General features: G+C 36.3%; 2 protein-coding genes across 3 annotated transcripts; one reads left to right on the top strand and one right to left on the bottom strand.

Annotated features, from left to right (window-relative positions):
• Positions 1-4023: 4023 nt before the first annotated feature.
• On the top strand, positions 4024-8260 carry LOC140863165 (cytochrome b5 domain-containing protein RLF). 2 transcript variants are annotated; one of them, XM_073266376.1, is made up of 7 exons: positions 4024-4112; positions 4215-4256; positions 4431-4512; positions 4876-5224; positions 6406-6540; positions 7692-7742; positions 7851-8260. In XM_073266376.1, the coding sequence occupies exons 3-7, from the start codon at positions 4480-4482 to the stop codon at positions 7925-7927; spliced, it is 645 nt and encodes a 214-aa protein (XP_073122477.1). In that variant the 5' UTR covers positions 4024-4112; positions 4215-4256; positions 4431-4479; the 3' UTR covers positions 7928-8260. The 2 variants fall into 2 exon arrangements, with proteins under 2 accessions (XP_073122477.1, XP_073122476.1); XM_073266375.1 differs by lacking the exon at positions 4024-4112 and having other exon boundaries at positions 4118-4256.
• Positions 8261-8391: 131 nt separating this feature from the next.
• Positions 8392-21166, bottom strand: LOC140861002 (putative zinc transporter At3g08650). Its single transcript, XM_073264001.1, has 6 exons — positions 20929-21166; positions 17030-17475; positions 15534-15818; positions 11543-11671; positions 9668-9765; positions 8392-9343 (listed from the first exon to the last, which is right to left on the bottom strand). Exons 1-6 carry the CDS (start codon positions 21164-21166, stop codon positions 8530-8532), a joined length of 2010 nt encoding a protein of 669 aa, XP_073120102.1. The 3' UTR covers positions 8392-8529.
• Between the last annotated feature and the right edge of the window lie 524 nt (positions 21167-21690).

Below are 21690 nucleotides of genomic sequence, written 5' to 3'. Positions count from 1 at the left end.
AATATTGGGGATTTTTAATAGGTATCTTCAACTCTAACCTTTTATAAAATTAGCACACGTGCCCCTTTATATGAGCGATTATTGCGCACGCGCCCCTCATGCAACTGGACAAATATTTTGATTTTTTTTTTTTGCACCAAATACTTCTGTAAAATATTAAAATTTCATATTTGACCCCTTAATAGTATAATTTTTAAATTTTTTCAATCCATAAGATCCAATTATAAAATATTTATCAAACATTTACATTTTATGAATTTTTATTTTTATTTTTATTTTAAATTTATTATTATTAATTAATTTTTTTGTAAAATTTTTTTATTACTTTATCTTGATATCATTATTTTATTAAACTTACTTCGTGCTTCCAAATTTTTCATTAAATATGCATTCATAAACAAGTATTTAAATACGTAAAAGTACCAAAATATTAAACTAATTAAAATGATAAGTTCAAGAATATTACTTTTTTTATTTAGGACTATATAGTATTGAACCAAAATCTAAATTTTTGAAAAGATGTATTGCACAATTTGAAATAAATAATTAAAAAAATAAAATGATTATATAATGATAAAATTTACTTTTAATTCTATTTTTAATTGAATAAAATAATATTTTTAATTAAATAACTATGAAAAATATTAGTTATTTATCTTAGTATTAGTTATACAAAATATATATTTTAATAGTAAATTTTATAATTATATAACCACTTTATTTTTTTATTATTTACTGCAAATTGTGAAATACATATTTTCGAAAAATTTAGATTTTGGTTCAAACATATATAGTCTTAAATTGAAAAAGTAATATGCATGAACTTATCATGTTTGTTCAATATTTTGATACGTTTATGTATTTAAATCCTTGTTTATGAATACATTTTTAATGGAGAAATTGGAAAAACGAAGTGATTTAATAAAATAATGATATCAAGATAAAGTAATAATATTTTTTTAGAAACAAATTAATTAATAATAAAAATTTAAAATAAAAATAAAAATTCATAAAATGTAAATGTTTGATAAATATTTTATAATTGGATCTTATGGGTTGAATAGATTTAAAAATTATACTCTCAAGGGGTCAAATATGTAATTTTAATATTTCACAGGGTTATTTGATGCCAAAAAAATCAAAATATTGGCTCAGTCGCATGAGGGACGCATGCGCAACAATCGCTCATATGAAGGGGAGTGTGTGCTAATTTTATAAAAGGTCAGGGTTGGAGATGTCTATTAAAATTTCACAAGGGAGAAGTGTAACGTCCCAATTTTTTTTATTGGAGCGTTACTCAACATACATACTTAAAAGTATTGGGAGAAATAATTAAAAAAAAAAAAAAAACTTTTCGGAAGCATCATCTTCTTTATTAAATAAAAGTGGTAAAAAAAAAGCACAAATAATGAATTTAACATTCAAAAGATTTTGCCAAACATGGTCATCAAAAGAAATAATAAAACTTGTTTTTCCCTCATCAACTTAAAATTGTTTAAACAACTCTCTTTCACAAATCTCGCACTTTTGTATACCCGCTGGACCGACTCCTGCCTCTTCTTCATGTCCACCAACGTAATCATCAATGAATGCATCAATATCATCGTTACTTGCACCATTCAAGTATAGTGAGTCTAAAGACTCAGCAAAAAAATGCATAAAAAGAATTTTTCTGAAACTGAAAAGGAGAAAAGCACCAACATAGTCTTTTATGCAAAAACTTAACATAAATACATCTTGATGAAGCCATATCATAAAACATTTAGGGGTGATGAGGTATGTGTATTGTGAAAACCGTCATAATGAGTCATTCGTAGATTATGTTGTACAACAAGCATATGGCATTACGCCCGTAACTTTCATTCTTTGGATAGCCGCTCCGAAGCTCATCCCGAAGTGCATACCCCGTATAACCATCACGTGAGCCATGTTTGGATAGCCGCTCCGGAGCTCATCTTGAAGTGCATACCCCGTGTAATCACCACAAGACGCATAAATCATAAAAATATTTTCTATGCAACATAAAATTCATCTTATCGTATCATAACGTGTCATATTGTCAACTTTCTTCTCGTAACTTCGTAAAAATCATGCTCTTAAACTTTACCGTGATGCTACCATGCGTGAAATCATTCAAAACATATCATGAGAAAGGGTTTTTATGAGAAATTCACATAAACATACAATACATAACTTAAAAGATCCACGTGAGCCGTTCCGTCCGTCCCGAACAATTCATTTTGAAACTTTCTCCTATAGAATGTATTAAAAATACTTAAAAGAGCTTAAAAGATCATAAAACTTGAATTTCGGACTGAACATGCAAAGTTTAAAATTTTGGGACAGAACCCTGATCGCTCGAGCGCAAAAAGTTGCTGCTCGAGCTAGTTGTGCGTCTCGCTCGAGCGGCAACAAGTTGCGCTCGAGCGAGAGGCTCGCTCCCGGGATTCCAAGGAAGCGACGCACAGACGCCCCAAAAACCCTCCCTTTTTTATTTTCTCAACTTTAAACGATTCTCCTTCACCCAAAAATATTTTCTTTTGAAAGGAATCAATCCCGAACATGATCAAAAATTGGGAAGAATTTGCCCCAAAATCAACCAACATCAATAGTTTGACTCAAACTTCCAAAAACACCATAACACATCAAAATTTCTGCATCTTAACTTCAAAATCCATCAACTTCAATACATCTACACCAAAGACATCCGGAACACCTCACGCTTCACGATTAAACATCATACTCATGAAAATTTTACAAGAAACATGAATCGATCATCATAAACCACCTAGGGTTAAACCTTTAAAATAGATATAGTCTTAAATGAATTTTAAAATGCTAAAAACCTGTTTGATTGATTTGATTGGTATTAACCTGGATGAAGAAATGATCTAGCCTTGAGACGAACGAACCCTAGCCTTGCGATCGCAGTGTTTGAATCATGAAAAGAGGATTTGGGAGAAGAGAAGCGTTTCACGTGAGAATAAAGGGGAAAAGTTTTGAACGCTTCTTTTAATCTGTGACTAATGGGTTTCCAACACGGCACATTAGTTATAATTAAAGATCTTTAAAATTTTAGTTCTCTCAAATAATAAAATACACTGCATCAACTTAAACTTATTTAAATAAAACATTTTCTTAATTCGTTCGAAAGCTAGACTTGTCCCTACGACCCAGAATTAAATTCCAACCTAAAACTTAAAAAAAAATCATACTTATCACATAAATTTTCAGGTATTAAAAAATAAATCACATAATTAAACATAACAATTAAATATTCTAAATAACATGAATTAAATCATATAATTTAATTAATTTATCGTGATTAATCTAGTGAACTTTTTAAACCTTATAAGAAGTATACATTTTCAATATTTCACAAAAATATTTGATGCAAATAACTCTAAATTTTATAGTCCTAAATGAACAAAAGGGTCTCATCAAATACGCAAATTCCATTCATTGCAACATAAACAAAGTGCGGCAAAAAGCTTGCAACGGAATAATAAATGGCATAGAAATTTGAAATCCAAGATTTTGTTAGAAAGTAAACGACTTAATCTATATTTGCAATGAAAAATAATATTTTTGACACAAAAAAATATTTTTTATTTGTTTGACCGATTCCAATATCCATTTCATAAAATAATATGTTAAACTATCTCATAAAATCGTTTTTGTGTTTGCGAAAAATAGAAATGATTTAGCTATGTTGGAAGACGGTCGAAATAATTCTCCTCAAGAAAACTTTTACTTATATATTGAAAACTCAAAAACTCATTTCGTATAGTTTATTTTTAATCAACCATTAAAATCAAATGAGACAAAAACGTATATTCACATATCATTTATCCTTTGTAACCACATTATTAGCATTCTAAAACCCCACAAAAGGAACTTGGATGCAAAATTTATTAATTAATAATAATAGTTTCTCTCTTTTCAAATAATAATAATAATAATAATAATAATAATACTTTCTCTCATAATAATAAAATAAAAAATAATAAGAAAAAGGATCGAATCAGCTGTTGGCTGAGACCCGGAAAATCCACATCCAATTCAACGAAGTACGCCGCCACGCCTTCTCCCTCTGCCTACATATATTATTGGTGCGTGTGTGTGTTCAATATTCTTGTATAAATTCCTTTGTTTATGTGAATCGGTGACAATTAAATTTTTTTTTTAATTTGATCAAATTCCCTTTTGTTCAGTTAGCAACCCGGAAGAGAATTATTGTTAATCGTGGTAGACAGGTAATTTTCCGAAGTTTTGCTTTGCTCTGCATCAATGCTGTTGCTAGAGGTCATGGGCCGATTCGTTTTAATCTGATCCTGTGATGGGTCATTAGGTTGTTGAATGCGATGTTTTGTAGTTGAATTATTCGGTGCTTTGGTCCATTGCTTACTAAATCTTCTGTTTCTATAAAGTGATTGAATCCTCTTCCTGACATTTCTTGGAGCCATCATTCAGGCTACGATGGCTGATGGGGATGATTTCACCTTTTGTCAAGTAAGTGCTTCGTGTTTTCATGATAGACTTTTCTTGTTTTTGATAAAGTGTCGGTCTTTAAAAGAATCTGGTGCTTCTTGATATGGGCAGTTGTGATGCGCTAACTTTTTCAACGGGTGTTTTCTTTGGCTATCATATTCATATGAGGGTGATTTCTAGTATGTTCCTAATAGGCGGGATTGTATTATTTTTTTAACATGAATATCTCTTTTTCGTTCGAGTGGAACGAGTGGACTACTGCCTTGCTCACTCCCTCTTGGCCTTTGCCAAATTACAACCCTTACACAAGTTCATCCTGTTTTCTTTTTCTTCACCTTTCAGTTGTTTTCTCTGTTAAATATTTAAATTTGTTTCGCATGCAAGGTTGAGAAGCCTGTAGATGGTGTTGAGGATCAGCATGTTGCCACGCGTATTGGTGGAATTTGTATAGATGATAAAAATGCTTATGGTAGTTTGGATAGTGGTAGCATATGGAAAGTCGGTGTTGCATCTCAGAAAACTGTTGGAACTTTGACGTTTAATGTCATTGATGCGCCAACTCAGAAAGTTAAGAACGAAAATGCAAAAGAGGTTGCTGGAAGTCCAAGTAAGGCGCCGCTGGAACAGAATACTCTTGTGAAGAAGCCTATGCCCCGAAAAAAGGTTCCTTATGAGATAGGATATAGCCCACTGGACTGGATTAAGCTCACAAGAACACATCCTGACCTGGCAGGTTATGACCATTTTGTAGAGTTTTGTTTGGGTGTTTGGTTTCTCACGAATTCTATGATCCCCATTCACGGATGAAATTTAACTTTGCACAAATTAAAAAACTATTTCTGGAACTTGGTTGTTTTGACTTTATGGTTGTGAACGAAAGTATTTCAGTAGTGATTTTGTGAGATTGGGTGCCAGAGTTAAAATGTCGTAAACTAAATAAGTGGTGATCAGATGCTCGTTTGGATGCTTGAGAATTCCATTAAATCTTTCTTTTTGATGTTTCTCGTCTTTTCTCTGAGAACTGTTGGGCGTTTTTTCTCTAGTTTTCTTTAAATCACTCCTAATTACTTGAGTTGCCCTAAAGTGCATAGATAGTTCGACTTGAAAATAACGAAATCAGATTGAGGCTGAGAGGTATGGGAACTGATTATTCCGGCTATGAGATGATTGGCATTTTCTTCGTTGCTCCACTTTTGGCATGCTTTATGCCAGTTCCTGTTATGAATCACGTCAAATACCAACTCGAGATTATAAAACCCAGTGAACAATGGAATAGAAATGGCGATTATGTATTACGAAGTACAGGAATCCCAGAGGCAACCCTCTGTACAATATGGAACTCCCTAGCTAAGTGCTAGTTACTCTCTTAACAAGAAATCAAATCTCAATACCCCATCATACAAACTAACTGCTATTATATATTCTCCCCCTCTTCACGTGTGTTTCGTTTGTTTCTCCTAACATACACTTTGACTGTCTTGGGGTTTTCATCTTCAATCACGCTTGGGCCCTTTGAATTTGATGTTCCCGGGCCCAATGGATCAAGTCTTGCATATATGAATCTGGGCTCATAACAGTTCCTCTCCTTACTTTTTGGACGGTTTTCTTGGGTATATCTACCTTTTGCTTGGAGAATTTTTTGGCCTATGTAGTAATAGATTTATAATGTCATTTCCAATCAAAATCTCCTGGTACTGTACTTCTGCTTACAACATGCAGTTGTGTCTTTTTTAGGATTTTTTCTGAAGAGAGCTGATTGAACATATTAAAATATCTAAAATTACTTCCAATCTCTATATTTTTAGTAGGATGACCCCTTTTACATTGTCTCCATGAAAGTCGTCGAAGTTGAAAAAGTTTCTAAAACAAGTATGTGAAGCTGAATTCTTTTGGTTTTAAATTACTTTTTGTCAGGATTGAATGGACAATCAAATAGAAGACTTATAACTATGGATGAAGTTAAACAACACAAATCCGAGGGCTCCATGTGGACTGCTCTTAAAGGCCGTGTCTATAATATTGGACCATACATGAAGTTTCATCCTGGAGGTAGCTATTAATTGTGTTCAATCGTTTTTTTGTCCTTCTAAAGTAGAGTTTGTGTGGTTCTTATTGAGGCCTTTTGCAGATAAAACAGTGAATTTGTCACATTTCTGATTTGTGTTTGCCTTATGGCAATGCTTCGGTCAAAAAGTACTTTTTTTCATCGGATGCTCGAAAACCTATGAGATATGATTGCCTTCTAACTTGTAACCGTACGAGTACTCAATTTGGGTGTCTAAGCATTCTGTCACTATGGATGCTAGCCCATTAACTTGGACTGTGGTTTAGTTTAGCATTGCATATTATTGAGTTTTTGTCTTAACAATTTTTTAAAAAATTATGATCTTGTTGCCATCACATGCTGAAATTTGGCTCTTTGATGATCAAGTCATGGTATCACTTTCTTCAATCAAAATGGTACATTAATAATTTGATTACATGTTTCAACCGATCCAGATTAGGATTGCTCCCCTTAGGTCAGCAATATTTCCACATTAGTCAACTAAATATCTTATTTGTACTGTTTATACTCTTTAATTTCTCTGTCAAATGACTCAAAATTTTACTTTCGAAACCCTGGGTTGAACTTTGAAGTATGGTTTGCATTTTTCGATAAGTTCATATATCTTTCTTCTTCTTTCCTTTTTTTATAGAGTTTCTATATTTGGAATGTAAGATTTTGGAGTACCTAATTAGGGTTTTAGGTAGAAGCACTAGATATCATCGGAGGGTTTCGTCTCAAGCCTTTACCTTTTATCATCCTTGTGAGGTTACCATATTCTAGTCAATAATACTCTTGTATTTCTTTACCCTTGTCTGAACTGTGAATTGACGTGATCGTACAGAGTTATATATTTCCTTCTGCCTTTTAATTGACTCATGCCCTTATCTTTGATTATTTCTTATAAACTATTGGCTGCTTAACTTTCAAGTGTGGAAATTAAATGAGTTTTTATTGTTGTTTCTTCTGAAAGCATCGATGTAGCATCCTTCGCTTATTTATGTTCTGATTTTTGTATAGTGATGTCACCATTATTGTAATGTCTAAAGTGAAGGTGTTGAGCATATTAATTTGTTTGAACTAGTTCCCATATATTGATATGAGATGCATTCAGCTTGCAGAGTTTTTCACGACTTTTTTTACGTTCCTTTGTTAGGTGAGGACATGCTGAAGAAGGCTGTTGGGAGAAACAGCACATTGTTATTTAGTATCCTTTACCACTTACCTGATTCTTTCTCAGTTTCAGTTTCAGTTTGAGTAAACTATATACAACATCCGTGGCTTGTACAAGTTGCGATCCTGATTCTTTATACAGATAAACACCATGCTTGGGTTAACGCAGAAGTTTTATTGGAGAAATGTCTCGTAGGCATTTTAGACGAGAGCAAGTAGATACAGCATTCTTTGTATATTTCCAGAAGCAGCTATGGAGATAGCAAGAGATCAGTTATTTCCACTTCTTGTCACATGGAAGATAGATGCAAGGCATTCAAGAATGTAGCATGTGTTGATGCTTGTAAGTTGTAATATGCTAAAATAAAGGAGGAAAACTTATTCAAAGGCTGATATATTTTGGCTATGGAGATGTGTTGTTTCAATAAATATCGTGGTGGTGGAATATTCAAAAACCTCAGCATCTAACCATGGTGACCAAGGGTGAATTTGTTATACCACAATTTTCACCATCTACTTCTCTTTCAATTTTAGTTAAACTTTTCACTTTGATGACTTTCTGTAACGTCTGGGTCATTTTTGTGAAAAAATAAAAGTTTGACCCGGTTTATACAACAAAAATATCCCGATTGGAAATGGCGAATATGCATCATTTACAAGGTAGCCAATGAGGGAATCCGAAATAAAGGTTGAAAACAGCACAAAACGGGTCATCAGAAGGACCCCCGTGCTCACATAGAATTATATCGAAAATAGCTGGGACTTTTGCATCCATTGCGATTATATAACAATTTGAACACACATCCAGGATTCTGCCATTCTCACCTTACTGCTTCCGGCGCAGAATTGCAGTAAGGTGTATGCAAACATACTAATTTTGTACACGTTAGACACAAACTTGCAAAGAAAAGACCAATAACAAGTCCAAAAATGCTCTTCCGTCTATCCAACTTAACAGCTCTCTTAACAATGCTCCAAAAACAGGGGAAAAGTGCCCCACACGCGAATATCATAACATGATCCAGACCCCTATAGTCGATCCCAGTGAGTATTGCTACTATAGCTGATAATGGGCCCACAAATCCGATAAGTGCAGCTGATAGAAGGGATCCGTGCCAACTGTCAGTTGCACCAAAAATGCAGCTAGCGACTGCTGCGCCACGAGGAAATCCATGGAGGGACACGGGAAGAACCATGTGCCTTCCAAGCCCATACGCTTTGGGCGCAGCCACTCCCAATGCCAAACCCTCAGCAAGAGCATGGAGGGCTATTGCCAAACAAGACACAATTGATTGAAGTGTGGGCGCACTAATCGAAAATCCAGTGATATCAGTAATTGTATTTGCTGATGTCTTTTTGCGGCTTCCAAGCTTGATAGCACTAGATATGATCACACGGGCAAATATAGATCCTGCTGTGAGAAGAAACAATAGTGGAAAAAGACCCATTTTTGAAGATAGGAGTAGTTGAAGGGGTCGCCAAGCACCAAGGACAAAGGCAACGCCAGAGGCCGCACCGGTGAGGACAGAATGCTGAAGATGGAAAGCAAGAGCAAATGCAACAAGAGCAATGCCACCAAGCAATGGACCCAGACCAAAAAGTAACGAAACTAAGAGACCAGACCCATCCTCTGGGCTGCAAAGTAAAAATTTTGTTACAAAGGCGGATATCATAAACCTGTTTTTTGTGAGCAGTAGCTATGTCATAATAAATTTACAAGTGCTTACACAGGAAAATGTAGAAACATATTTAAATTTAGTGATAGCCAATGAAAGGTAAAGTCACTCTAATAGGCTTCTACGGTGAAAATTAGTGTATTTAGTGATAGCCAATGAAAGGTAAAGTCACTCTAATAGGCTTCTACGGTGAAAATTAGTGTATTTATTAGCCCCCCCCACCCCCCACAATAACAAAAAAAACTCACTCACGCACATGGAGACAGGGAGAGAGAAAGATTACTTGTAATTGTGGCTGAAATTATCAAACAATACACTCAGAGCTTCCATAAATGCTACGGAAAGTGTAGCAGCTGATGCAACTTGAGATGGGGAAGTTTCCTGCAATCCGAAAAAAAGAAGAAAATCATCGATCACAGTTCAAATACAAACCGTTAATGATCTAAACAAAATCAAAATTTATTCCCTAGAGGTAGAATTTGATCAATTGACAACAAGTATGTTGGGCATCAATGACAATACAGCTTTTTCCTTCTCTCTTCTCCCCTCCACTTTTTCTTTTCCCCCCTCTCTCAGATAAGGCAATTTTTTTGTGTATTCGGCATGTGAGCTTTTTCAAGCATTATTTAATCTGAGGCACAAATATTTTCTTTGATAACCATAAGAGACAAGCAGCTTAATTTCCTTCACTGATTGAATGATTTGAACTCAAAATTTCAAATCTGTGATTCTCAATCAATTTTTACTCATTTGGAGAAACCAAACACTATCCAGGTACGAAGCATGTCTTGCCAAAACAAAACTTAGGAAATCCCCTACTCTACCACTAGGCTTATTGATTGGCCATATAAAGCATGTCCACCACTACAACCCAAGCTCTTACCTATTACCGACATTATTTTGTTCTACAAAGACTATTGACTACAAATACAAGAGTTGAAATATCTTCCCCTGGTGCGTACTGCATGCAAAAAGTGTGGGCTATCCAAGATGTTTGACATTTCTTCTCGTCCTCTTTCTTTGGCCTGGACTAAGGCACTAAATCTACTTTATCAGAGTTGGTCATTCTTTAAAATAAAGACATTAGGCAGAGCATATTAAGTTGACCAGTTATTACTTAGAGGCTAGGACTAAATAGGTATATCCCAAATCCACAACAATTGAGAAATAGGATAAAAGAAAATGAGTTAGCATAAACTATATTTGTTAAGTTATAAACCCAAAAGGTGTTACATCCCAAAAAGCTTGCCTAGTGGCTGGTGTAACCTCTTGGGTTCATAAGCTACTCTTTATTAGTTTTAATATTCGATGTGGGAGATTTGTAACAATATCTAATAAACCTTTGTAAAAATATGAAACCAAAACAGGGACCATTCGTCCATACGTCACACGACATTTGTAGATTCAATAAATTGCAGACGATGTAAAACATATTTTTGTTAGATATTGGACGAAAAAAAATATATCATATACATACTGAACAACAATTTGATAATAAACGACCAAACTGTACAAATGAGTTGATAAAACTGTCAAGTAATGAGAACACTTCCAACAAACCTAAACAAGGTGGACAGTACGATAACTGCAGTTAATGACAATAAATAAGAGAGCACCAGGTCAAAGAGCCCATTGTTCATGATATCTATGATATACATATTATGTAGTTCCCCTCCCAAAAAGGGATACTTCGATTTGAAATTGCCTTGGTCTAACCAAGAAAAAAGCATGGGAATAAGATAGTTCCTTTTTTTTTGTCTAAGGGCAAATTCTGAACTCCAGTGCCAGGCTTTAGCCCGCATGGAAGATAGAGATACAAAATATCTCATTAGAAATCAAGTAACCAAAGTGATGCTAAAGATTCTTTTACTGTTTTACATAAAGCGCACAAAATTCTACCCCACCTAATTCATCCCTCATAGGTAGGTACATCTACATTTAATGAATTCAAGAGCTCCAATGCCGAATTGGTGTAGAAATATACAATTACGAAGTTTACGATTCTCAAACTACATACTTACATAGGAGGCAACGCCAAAAAATTTATTGGACACGGGATTTTTTTGTTTCTAAATGTTGACCCCATATCAAGTATGAAAATTTTGCTTCAGTGTTTAGGCACAAGCAGTACTGTGCAAATGAAAACAAATAAGTTTACCTTGAATCCCTCTGGAAGAACCTCAGTGATTACCATCCAAATCATACACCCAGCAGCAAAACCAGTAGCAAATGGCAGAAACTTATTGAATGCATCAGCACAAATAAATGATGGAACCGCCACAAGAGGCTGCATCAAGAGATCACATGATGCAATTTATCATAATTATATCTAACCAAATGAATAAAACAAATGCTAGAAGTAAAACATAGCAGTTCCAATGCTACGCCTTGAACCACTGTAAAACTTCACATCTGTCCCTCAAAAACCATTCAGCCATGCTGAAATGTCTATATCATTTGCTTTTCTAGCCACGAATATCACTGGTTCAGATCAGACGCTGAAATAAATGTCTTACATGAGCAATGAAAATGGATAACACACTGGAATTTACTTCCTCTGGCTTCAGCAGCAAAGCATTCACCATATAGATCATTCATAAATAAAGGTTCATTATCACATGAAAAATGTAATGAATAATGATTCCCATTGGCTTCACCTAACAGGTTAGGTGTTTCACTTGGAATACTTGAGTGGACTGTTATGGACCCAAATACAGCTAGATGGTTTTAAGATATTGGGCCTAACCAAATCATGCCCAAGGATTACAATTGAGGCCCAAGTGTCTCAAGCCCATAGAAGAATCTAGATGTCTAACAATGAGGAATAAAACGTGGGAGTTGTAGCTTGTTAGGATATTCAGTTATCATTCTAGATTTTGTAACTAGCTTTGGCTAGGGAATTACTAGCAATTTTGGCTCGGGTTTACAGAGCTTGCTTTGGGATTTATATATTTTATATTGAATTTCTTCATATAAATCGGGTTCATAACATTGGTCCGACCTGCCGGATTTTGAGGAGCGCCGATTCACGATGGCCAGCACAGGAGCAGATGCGAAGTTTGAAGCTATGGAGCGTTCGGTGTGGGGGTTGCAGGAGAGTATGTTGCAGGTGCAGGGTAGGCTAGATAGGATCGATCAAGCTCTCGGAGACCTCAGTGATCTGAAGGTGTTGATGGGACGGTGGATCAAGGGACATGAAAAATTCGAGATGGCAGCAGATCAACGAGAGAATATCAAGAGTTTGATGGAGAAATTGGTGAAAAGAAAATTGGGAGATGAAGCAAACCAACAAGGTGGCCTCAATGAACCAATGGTGAAGGTGAATCATGAGTTGCTCTATCAAGAAAAAAACTCTGAAAGAAGAAGGCCTTGCAAAGAAGTGCACGGTGACACAAATGTTGTGATTAAGCAACCTGAAAAGTGGAACCCAGGTGAGCTCTCAAAAGGCAAGCTGCCAAATATTGAAGCACAGAAAAATTCGCTAGGAGAATACATGGAGATAACTGGATTGAAAGCAGAGGAGCAGCGCACCAAAATTTGCAGGGAGAGAAGGACTTTTAATTGGATCGGGAGGGTGGACAGGAAGATCCCGTGGATGAGATGGGAAAAACGTCAAGTTGAATTGATTCAAAGGTACAGTGGCCGCAAAGCAACTAATCCATATGAGTTTGTTTCAATGGCGATAGAGGAAGAGCCGATCAGATGGGGTGCTGAGGCGGTGTTTCTGCAGTCGGTGTTTACGATGGATAATGGCGAGGAACACTGCGTGTGTCATATGAGTGATGGGGCCAGAGAGGAAATATTGGGGAAGATAAAAGCCCACGACCCGATTATGAGAGCTTTGAATTTGAGGGGTGACTGTGTAGTGATTGAGATGGGTTTGTCTCATATGTGGGTTCTGGAAAAAAAAGTACATGGGCTATCAAATTTTAAGGCCCATGATTGTTAAGTGGCGCGAAATTAAAGAGAGGAGGTTGGGATCAGATGGGAGGGGGGGTCGATTGGATGGATTTTGGAGGCTTGGCAGTACAACGAGAACAACGTTGTTGTTCTTTCCCGGGTATCTTGTTAACTTTCCAGGTAGTAGGGCTTGAGTTTTGGGCATGTCAAGAGTGGGTCGGGCCTGTACTAGGGAATTTGGGCCATGTAATCTACTGGACCCAAAGAGATTATAAAGGCCAGGCAGAGGGATTCATATCGCACTGATGCACTTTGCGCCAAAACCTAGATATTGGGCAGGACAGGAATATGTTACAGGACGCTGGAGTAATGGGTTTCGTCGGCGAGGGATGTCCAGTGGGCCGCCGGTGGTTGACTGTGTCGGTGGCGGAATGGAATGCAGCGGCACTTCGGAATCAACTCTTGTAGTGAGGAAAAGCGTTGAAGGAAAAACAGAAGCAAATTGCACCTCCAAAGCCCTATCACAATGGCTGAAGTTGGTGGGAGATTACAATATAGGTGCTACTGGGGTGGTTGATCTATTTACTTCTGGAAAAGGTAATACTGATTTTGGGTTTATGCTCGGTACTTTTAAGGTTATGTTTAGGGTGTCTCATGTTACGAACCCCATTATTATTGGGCCTAAATATTTAAGAAAATTAAGGCCCAAGTTTGAAAGGCCCATGGGCAGCTACAGTTCACGAGGAAAGGTAGGAGAAAGCATGGTCAGCTGCAAATTCAATTTGACAGGGTCGTTGTTGTCTTTGGTGGAAGTTCGGGCTCTTACTCTTTGTGTTAATCCTCTTCATTTTCTGGATTGTGGTAATGCCTTAATTGACCTTGGTTTTGAGATCATAGTTTTTGATGTTGGTTGGAAGGAGGACAAATCCGTAGAAGTTCAAGTTGTGGCTAAACGATTACTTTTTGTGTGGGAAGATGGAATGGGTGTGCTTGTTTTTATCATTATGACTGGGCTGGGCTGGAGCCTTAAACAAGATCATCAAGTTTCAAGACTCAGCCTTGAGGACAAGGCTGATTTGAAGATGGCGGCATTGTTATGGACCCAAATACAGCTAGATGGTTTTAAGATATTGGGCCTAACCAAATCATGCCCAAGGATTACAATTGAGGCCCAAGTGTCTCAAGCCCATAGAAGAATCTTGATGTCTAACAATGAGGAATAAAACGTGGGAGTTGTAGCTTGTTAGGATATTCAGTTATCATTCTAGATTTTGTAACTAGCTTTGGCTAGGGAATTACTAGCAATTTTGGCTAGGGTTTACAGAGCTTGCTCTGGGATTTATATATTTTATATTGAATTTCTTCATATAAATCGGGTTCATAACATGGACATCGGAACACCAAAGAAGTTCAAACCCAGTATCATGAATCTAATAAAAGGTAGACAAAGAAATTCACCAATGAGGTGGTGCATTGTGCATATTCCCAAAGTTATTGCATCCACTTACAGACTGACATACTATGCTACATGTTTCGATTGGATCGTAATGCTTCTAATCATACAAAACTAGGCTTAAAATTTTAACAATGAAGTAATCATGGAAACACAATGTATATGTACACACACCCACAAGCAAATCAAGTTAAAAATCTACTCAACTGCATACTGATTACTACATAGATTGGTCATAAACAAAAGGTCCATTATCACAAGAAAATTTTCCATGAATAAACGATTCCCAGTGACCTTACCAAACAGGTTAGGTGTTTTGCTTGGAATACTTAAGTGGACATTGGAACACCGAAGAAATTCAAACCCAGTGTCATGAATCTAATAAAAAGTAGACAAAGAAATTCACTCAAGAGGTTGCGCATTGTGCATATTCCCAAAGTTATAGCATCCACTACAACTGACATAGTGTCCTACTTGTCTCGATAGGATTATAATGCTTCCAACTATATAACAAGTTAAACATCTACTCAACTAAATACTGATTATACAGTATATATCCATAATATTTCTCTAGGTTCTTACAATTTGCAACATTCGAATATTTTAAGGTGATAGTATAAGCCAAAAAGATCCGTTTATACTGCTCTGGATTCTTTCCATGCAAAGAATCATCTTAGAGGAGATAATTGCAGAGTTAGCCTCGCCCCCATAGTGGATATTGGAAAAAAGAAACCTATCTGCGATTTCACAAATTTATAAGCCTAATCTAGTCATATAAATGGACAAAATAAAGTACCTGCGGCAGCGACGTAATCACACTCCATAACATGGCATTCTGTGGAGATACTCCTCTCGATGCAAGCACCATACTAACAGCTAATCCCTCAGGTATATTGTGCACAGCAATGGCCATCGTCACCAATATCCCCTGAGATAAACCCTTGGAGCTAGCGAAGGATACTCCAACACCAGAGCCCTCCCCAAAAGAATGAAGAGTCATGATACCGACAACTAGAATGACTTTAGCAGCTTCTGCTCCTTTTATGTCCAGCATGCTTACTTCACCATATTGCTCAAGAAACTGGGAATAGTTGAAAAGTAAATTAAACTCTAAAGTGCACCGAAGAATATTCAGGACCATATCCCTGGTGACCATTAAGGGGGGTAGCTCAATGCTAATGGTCACTGATACTTATGCTTACTACAAAAAAACTACATGAAGAAAGCCTTTAGTTTACAACTGCACATGACACAATGTGCTCCCAGCAGATGCAAAAAAGAAAAGATTTCAAAGATTCAATTTTAACGACCAGCAGTTGATACAAGAGTATGAGATGATGACTTCATACTGTTTCCAACCGTATGATACACTTCTGCCAATAGATGCCCTATATGAATAAAAATTTGGATATTGTAACTACTGGAAGTGAAGATCTGTTGAGGATCGCGGACCGCCAGATGGACAAATTGTCAGTTACAGTGTAACACAGAGGCACAAAATGGACATCTGTATGCATACCTTATTCACATGCAAAATTACATAAATAAATAAAAGACAAAATATCTTTAGGGGATCACTCAAAAGAATGACATGAGCTGCTACGAAATTACACTAATTTCCCGGGGTTGAACTATGGGTAAACATATTCTCTAACAAGTCCAACAAGTTAAAAAAGAAAAAATAAAGACGGGCAAGCATTTCGCACATTGGTAAACAATATCAGCAGACTCCATGAAACCAGACTGTTAGCATCAGATTTCTAAAGTGTCCAATAAGATAGAACATGAAATAAAGAATTTCATTTATCATGGAATGCTTTTGACTAAGTAGACTTCCATAACATAGAATTTTTTGTTTCATTACAGTACTAGGCGCATAAACTACGCTCAATGACAACTTGTTTCCAAAATGAAGAATGATTCATGAAAACCAAAAATCAAAAAGGCTAAGTTGATAGCCTATTGCAGGCTTATAATTAATGAGCCAGTCATCAACAAACCTTTAACTCGCACACCAAGATCAATTAGTAACAGACTAAAATGCATGTCAAATTGTCAATAGGTTAGTAAACCAAACTGCACCACAAGAGGCAAGAAAAACAAAAAAATACAGAAAAGATAAGAAGTTACACTGTGCAGAAGTAAAGAGTTTGGGCCCTCTGGGCAGCAGGCGAAGGAATTAAATTGGTAATAAAAACCATGCAATATTATTACTTATATAAAAAATCAGCAAAAGCGTATTCATAACCATGTTTCAGAGGAAAGAAAGCATGATAGGTCTAAGAGCTTAACCTTCTTGCAAAGCCATATGAAAATGCCACCAGCTAAAATTCCAATAACAACCCAACTGCCACTTCCATGGTTCTGCCCTTCCTGTATTAGGTCAAAGCTAGCAGCCAACATTACTCCTGCAGCCATTCCATTGCATATTCCAGCCCATTGAGAATCAAGTTCCACAAAGAAAAATGGGACAGCACCTAAACCAGTAGCAGCAGCCATTGCCAGCGTTAAAAATGCAACTGTTGACACGGAAACTTTATTCCCGCCCTGCCACGATTCACCTCTTTCTCTACCAGCGCTATCAACATTAAAAACGCGCTCAGTCCCCGAGCCATCTATCACACCAACCCCTGCATTCCTTCGTGGAGCAGTTACTAATGATTCTGAAGTTCCTTTCTCGTTTTCTGCTATTACACTATAACTTAATATAGCTATAAAGAGAAAAGAGAAAGAATTGGCTTAACTCCTAAACTCATTTTCAGCCTATTGACGCTACCAAACATTGCACAGTCAGAAGAACAAGGTAGAATTGGATGTTTTCTTTACTGCAGTATGCTCATCTCCAGTCAAGAGAACATGTTCAGACCATATATAGCTATGCAACCATCATTCGTTTTCGTGGATATAGCTTGGTCGTCAATTCAACTGAACACCCACCGATGAATGATGAATATCTCTAAGACACCATGCAGTTGAAACTTAAGCTTGATGCCCCAGCTCCTTCTCTAAAATGAATGGATATAAGTAAGAGATCCATAAACAAAAAAGAACATCAAACACAAAAAGCACAGAGAGAACAAACATAAGAAATGTACGAACATGAGTTACATATTTCCAATGTTGTAAATGGCAGGAGGCGGTGGCGTGGCGGTCAGTGACCGCCTACCGTCTCGGCCGCCTAGGCTGTTGAATTTTTTTAGCCATTTTTATGGGTACTTATACATAATTATGCAATGTAACTACAAATAGTCATAATATTTTACATGATATATGTGATTAAATAATGTTTATGCATAAAGAAGCTTCATACAAGGTGCAAATAAATATATAAATACAAACTAACAAGATAATAAGATGGTGGCTGATGCGGCGGCGGGCGGCTGGAGTCAGGTGGTGGCTAATGGTGGAGGACACCTGAAACAAAAAGTAAATACAAAAGAGAGTGAGATGCGCTTTTATTATATGTAGGTTTTTTAAGTTGATTGATTTTGACTGGTTTTAAAATTATTTGATTTTGACAGTTGACTGTGATTTTAAAATCATTGACCGCCTCAGACCGCCTATAGAGACCACCTTAGACAAAGGCGGGGTGGTTGGGGCTGCCTACCACCTAGGCGGCTGCCTCGACTGCCATTTAAAACACTGCATATTTCTTTCTTTTACTCTACTCTCAACATTCACCAAAGATTGGATAAGTGGGACAACCACTTACAAAGGGGAGGAAACTATTGTTCAGAAAGAATGAAAAATATGTTAATGTACTGTCTATGACTATTAGATTAATCAAAAATAGAGAGCAAAATTCATAGATTACATTTAAGTTTCATCATAGAAACTTAAGATTTTCATCAGCCTTAAAAATATTAGAATAATTCCTTTACTTCTCCTCGTGTGCAGTAACATCAGCGCTCAATATTTCAAAACAGACTAAGATGCAAAGGTCATGTGTTAACTCAGCAAACCAGACAACATAACCAGTATTCCGTTATTTTAGCTTGAGAAGAAATACAAAACAAGCCATTTGCAAATCATTGATTGTAGTCTTAACCGAAAATAGTATTTAATCAGGCAGTTAGTCGCATGTAAGTCAACTCTTCAGCTGCCATAAACCTTTGGATTTGCATAAACACAGGAATCAACATCAAGTATGATTCTTTACAAAATTCACATAGTGCAATTCATAACAACAGTAGATGGACTAGGAGAATAAACAAGGAACCACCTGTGTCAGGAATTGTAAATCCTTACATAAAATGCCAAAACAAAAATCATAAAGAAATATAAAACAAACCACTTAACATTTGGTCAATCGAAAAATTCAATGGCCCAGAGGCACAATCATCACGAATCCTTAAAAGTAAAACCCCACAAAAAAAAAAAAAAGACTCAAATCTCAAAATTCGACCCAACTGCTTAAAACCCATAAAAGAAATCATCTCCACACATACGTATACACACGAAATCACAAAATCGGAGAGAATGAGGAAGCGCTGATGAAATCGAACTCACCAATGGTTCTTCGATTGCCTAACTTTTCAAGAAATCTGGTATAGAGGTTCGTAGGGGAGAAAGTAAATGGTTGAAAACCGTGTTGTAGAAAGTGAAATCCTACCAATGTTGCGTGCCGGATTGGATAGGCAAATTCACCTCTACGAATATGCTGCTTCTTCTTCTTCTTTGTTTTTTTTTTTTTTTTCTTTATACATGAATATGCCTTCCTCCCTTTATTTTATTCACAATAATTTTATATTTTCAAAACTAAATATGAATTTATCTTATATTTCCACACGGTGTTACATGAATATATCCATGAGTTTTCAGACAAAAAAATATATTCTATCTTATTTAGCGTTGACTCTTATTAATTTTAAATTTGTTCTCTTAAATTATCTTTATCTATATTTTAAAATTCAATCATATCTTTATTTATATTTTTTTAATTAAATTTTTTTAGATAATTCATCCTCTTAATAAAAAAATATATAAAAACTTATTATCATGTTTAGATAAATATATAAACTGGACAAACACGTAAATACGTTCAAATAGACAATATATATATATATATATATATATATATATATTGATGTAGCCAAAAATTGATATTACTCGATTAGAGAAAATATGAGAAATTTGTAGAGATCTGGATAACTGGATTAATACTTGAACTATTCCAAAGACCGAACTTTGTGGGTTGTTACCTGCATCACAAAACAAAGTGAGTGGCGCCGGGGGTTTTTCGGCGAAAACACTTCGACGCTCAAGTCATTATTTCCTCAATAAAAGTTCTAGAGAACTAGAGCATGTGACTATAGAGTGCGTACCTTAATAATGAGAGGACTTGAGCTATTTATAGATAGTCAGAAAGTTTCATGGGCTTTAGCCTCTTATAGGCTTTGAGGTATTTATGGGCCTTGATAAAGTGTCCAAATAAATATCGGAGTAATATGAGACTCATATGGATTGAGTCATTGGGCTGGGGCCTGAGAGAAAATCAAATTGGGTAATAACTCATCATAAGCCCCCCACTCTCGGGCATGTCGTTTCTGCGAGATTACCGAGAGTAGAAAATTTAGATACCGTTACAGATTAATTGTAGTAGGAATGTGTTGCAACTGAATCGGAGATAGTAGGAAGCAAAGTCCTAGTTGAATTAAAAATTGTTGGATTTACAGTCCTGTCTGAATAATGATCGTAGAATTGCAGTAGGATTGTGGTGTAATATGATATGAATCAAAGTCCTGCCAGAATAATAATTGTAGAAACTCAGTAAAACTCTGGATGTATTACTATTATAAATTTAACACCGTAATGTTTTCATCACAACTTACTAACTCAATATTATTTCTGAATTTTTTATTGCAGCAGCCGCGCAATCGAGTTGCATAAAGAGATAAATTATCTTTATTCCCGTTACATGTATTAATTATTTTTTTTTTTTTGTGATTGACTTGTGGTCCACTTTGGTAAGTTGCTTTTTCAATTTTTTCTTTCCAACTTAAACGTGAGTTTCTTTTTGTTTCTTCTCTCTTCTTTGTTTTTTTTTTTTTTGACAGGCTCTTCTTTGTTTTCTTTGTAACGTGAGTTTTCTCTTTTTCCAAGTTTCCTCTTCTTCAATGTGATATCATGTGTGTATGGCTAAGTGTCTTGGAGCATCTATCTTCCCCTACTCCATGTTTCCTCACTCCCACCTTCATTCACGGCCAATGGAGTGGTGTCTAGAAGGAGGCGGCAAGGTGGGGCAGGGCAGCGGTCAGGAGAGGTGGCAACGTTTGGAGATCGATTTCCAGCCACGGTCCATCCACTGCCGGTGGATGCGCCTAGATCTGGCTCAACTCGGACGATTCTGCTCGAGGAGATGCTGTGCGAGGAAGTGGCTGCTTTATTCAGGGGGGGTGCCGGAGTATCCAAAGTCGAGTTTTCAGTCATGGCTATGTTTCCGGGTGGGAACGGAGCCAGATTCTGCACTCGACGGTTTAGGGTGGCTTCGATGATGAATGGATCGGGGGAACGAAGGTGATGGGCTGGAATATGTGTAGTGACCCTGCATGGAATCACCTACTAACTGACAACTAATAGCATGCATTAAACTTAATACAGCAAAATTCTTAAACAGAGTAAAAACGTGCGGAAACATAATCCATATTTTACATAACAGCTTAGTAAAACATATCCAGACTTAAATATCTAGTGATACAACCATATTGAAATGCTTAAAATAAACTGTCTAAAACATTTATACAGCTAAAAAAATCATGCTGTATAAAATCCCCTGAAAAGCTCTGGCTCCCTAATCCTGCCTCGAGCTACCGGCTCCGTCCATCCTGCGACCTGCCCCTTGAAATGGGTGTCCAAGATAACAACTAGGACGTGAGCGCTAACGCCCAGTACATAAACATGAGTAAACATATGTATATGATGCATGCAACATGATGACTGGTAAAGGGTCATCT

Source organism: Henckelia pumila, chromosome 4 (assembly GCF_033568475.1).
Source record: "Henckelia pumila isolate YLH828 chromosome 4, ASM3356847v2, whole genome shotgun sequence".
Taxonomy (NCBI): Eukaryota; Viridiplantae; Streptophyta; class Magnoliopsida; order Lamiales; family Gesneriaceae; genus Henckelia; species Henckelia pumila.
The sequence above is the reverse complement of the archived record's forward strand: the minus strand, read 5'-3'. Positions and strand labels throughout refer to the sequence as shown.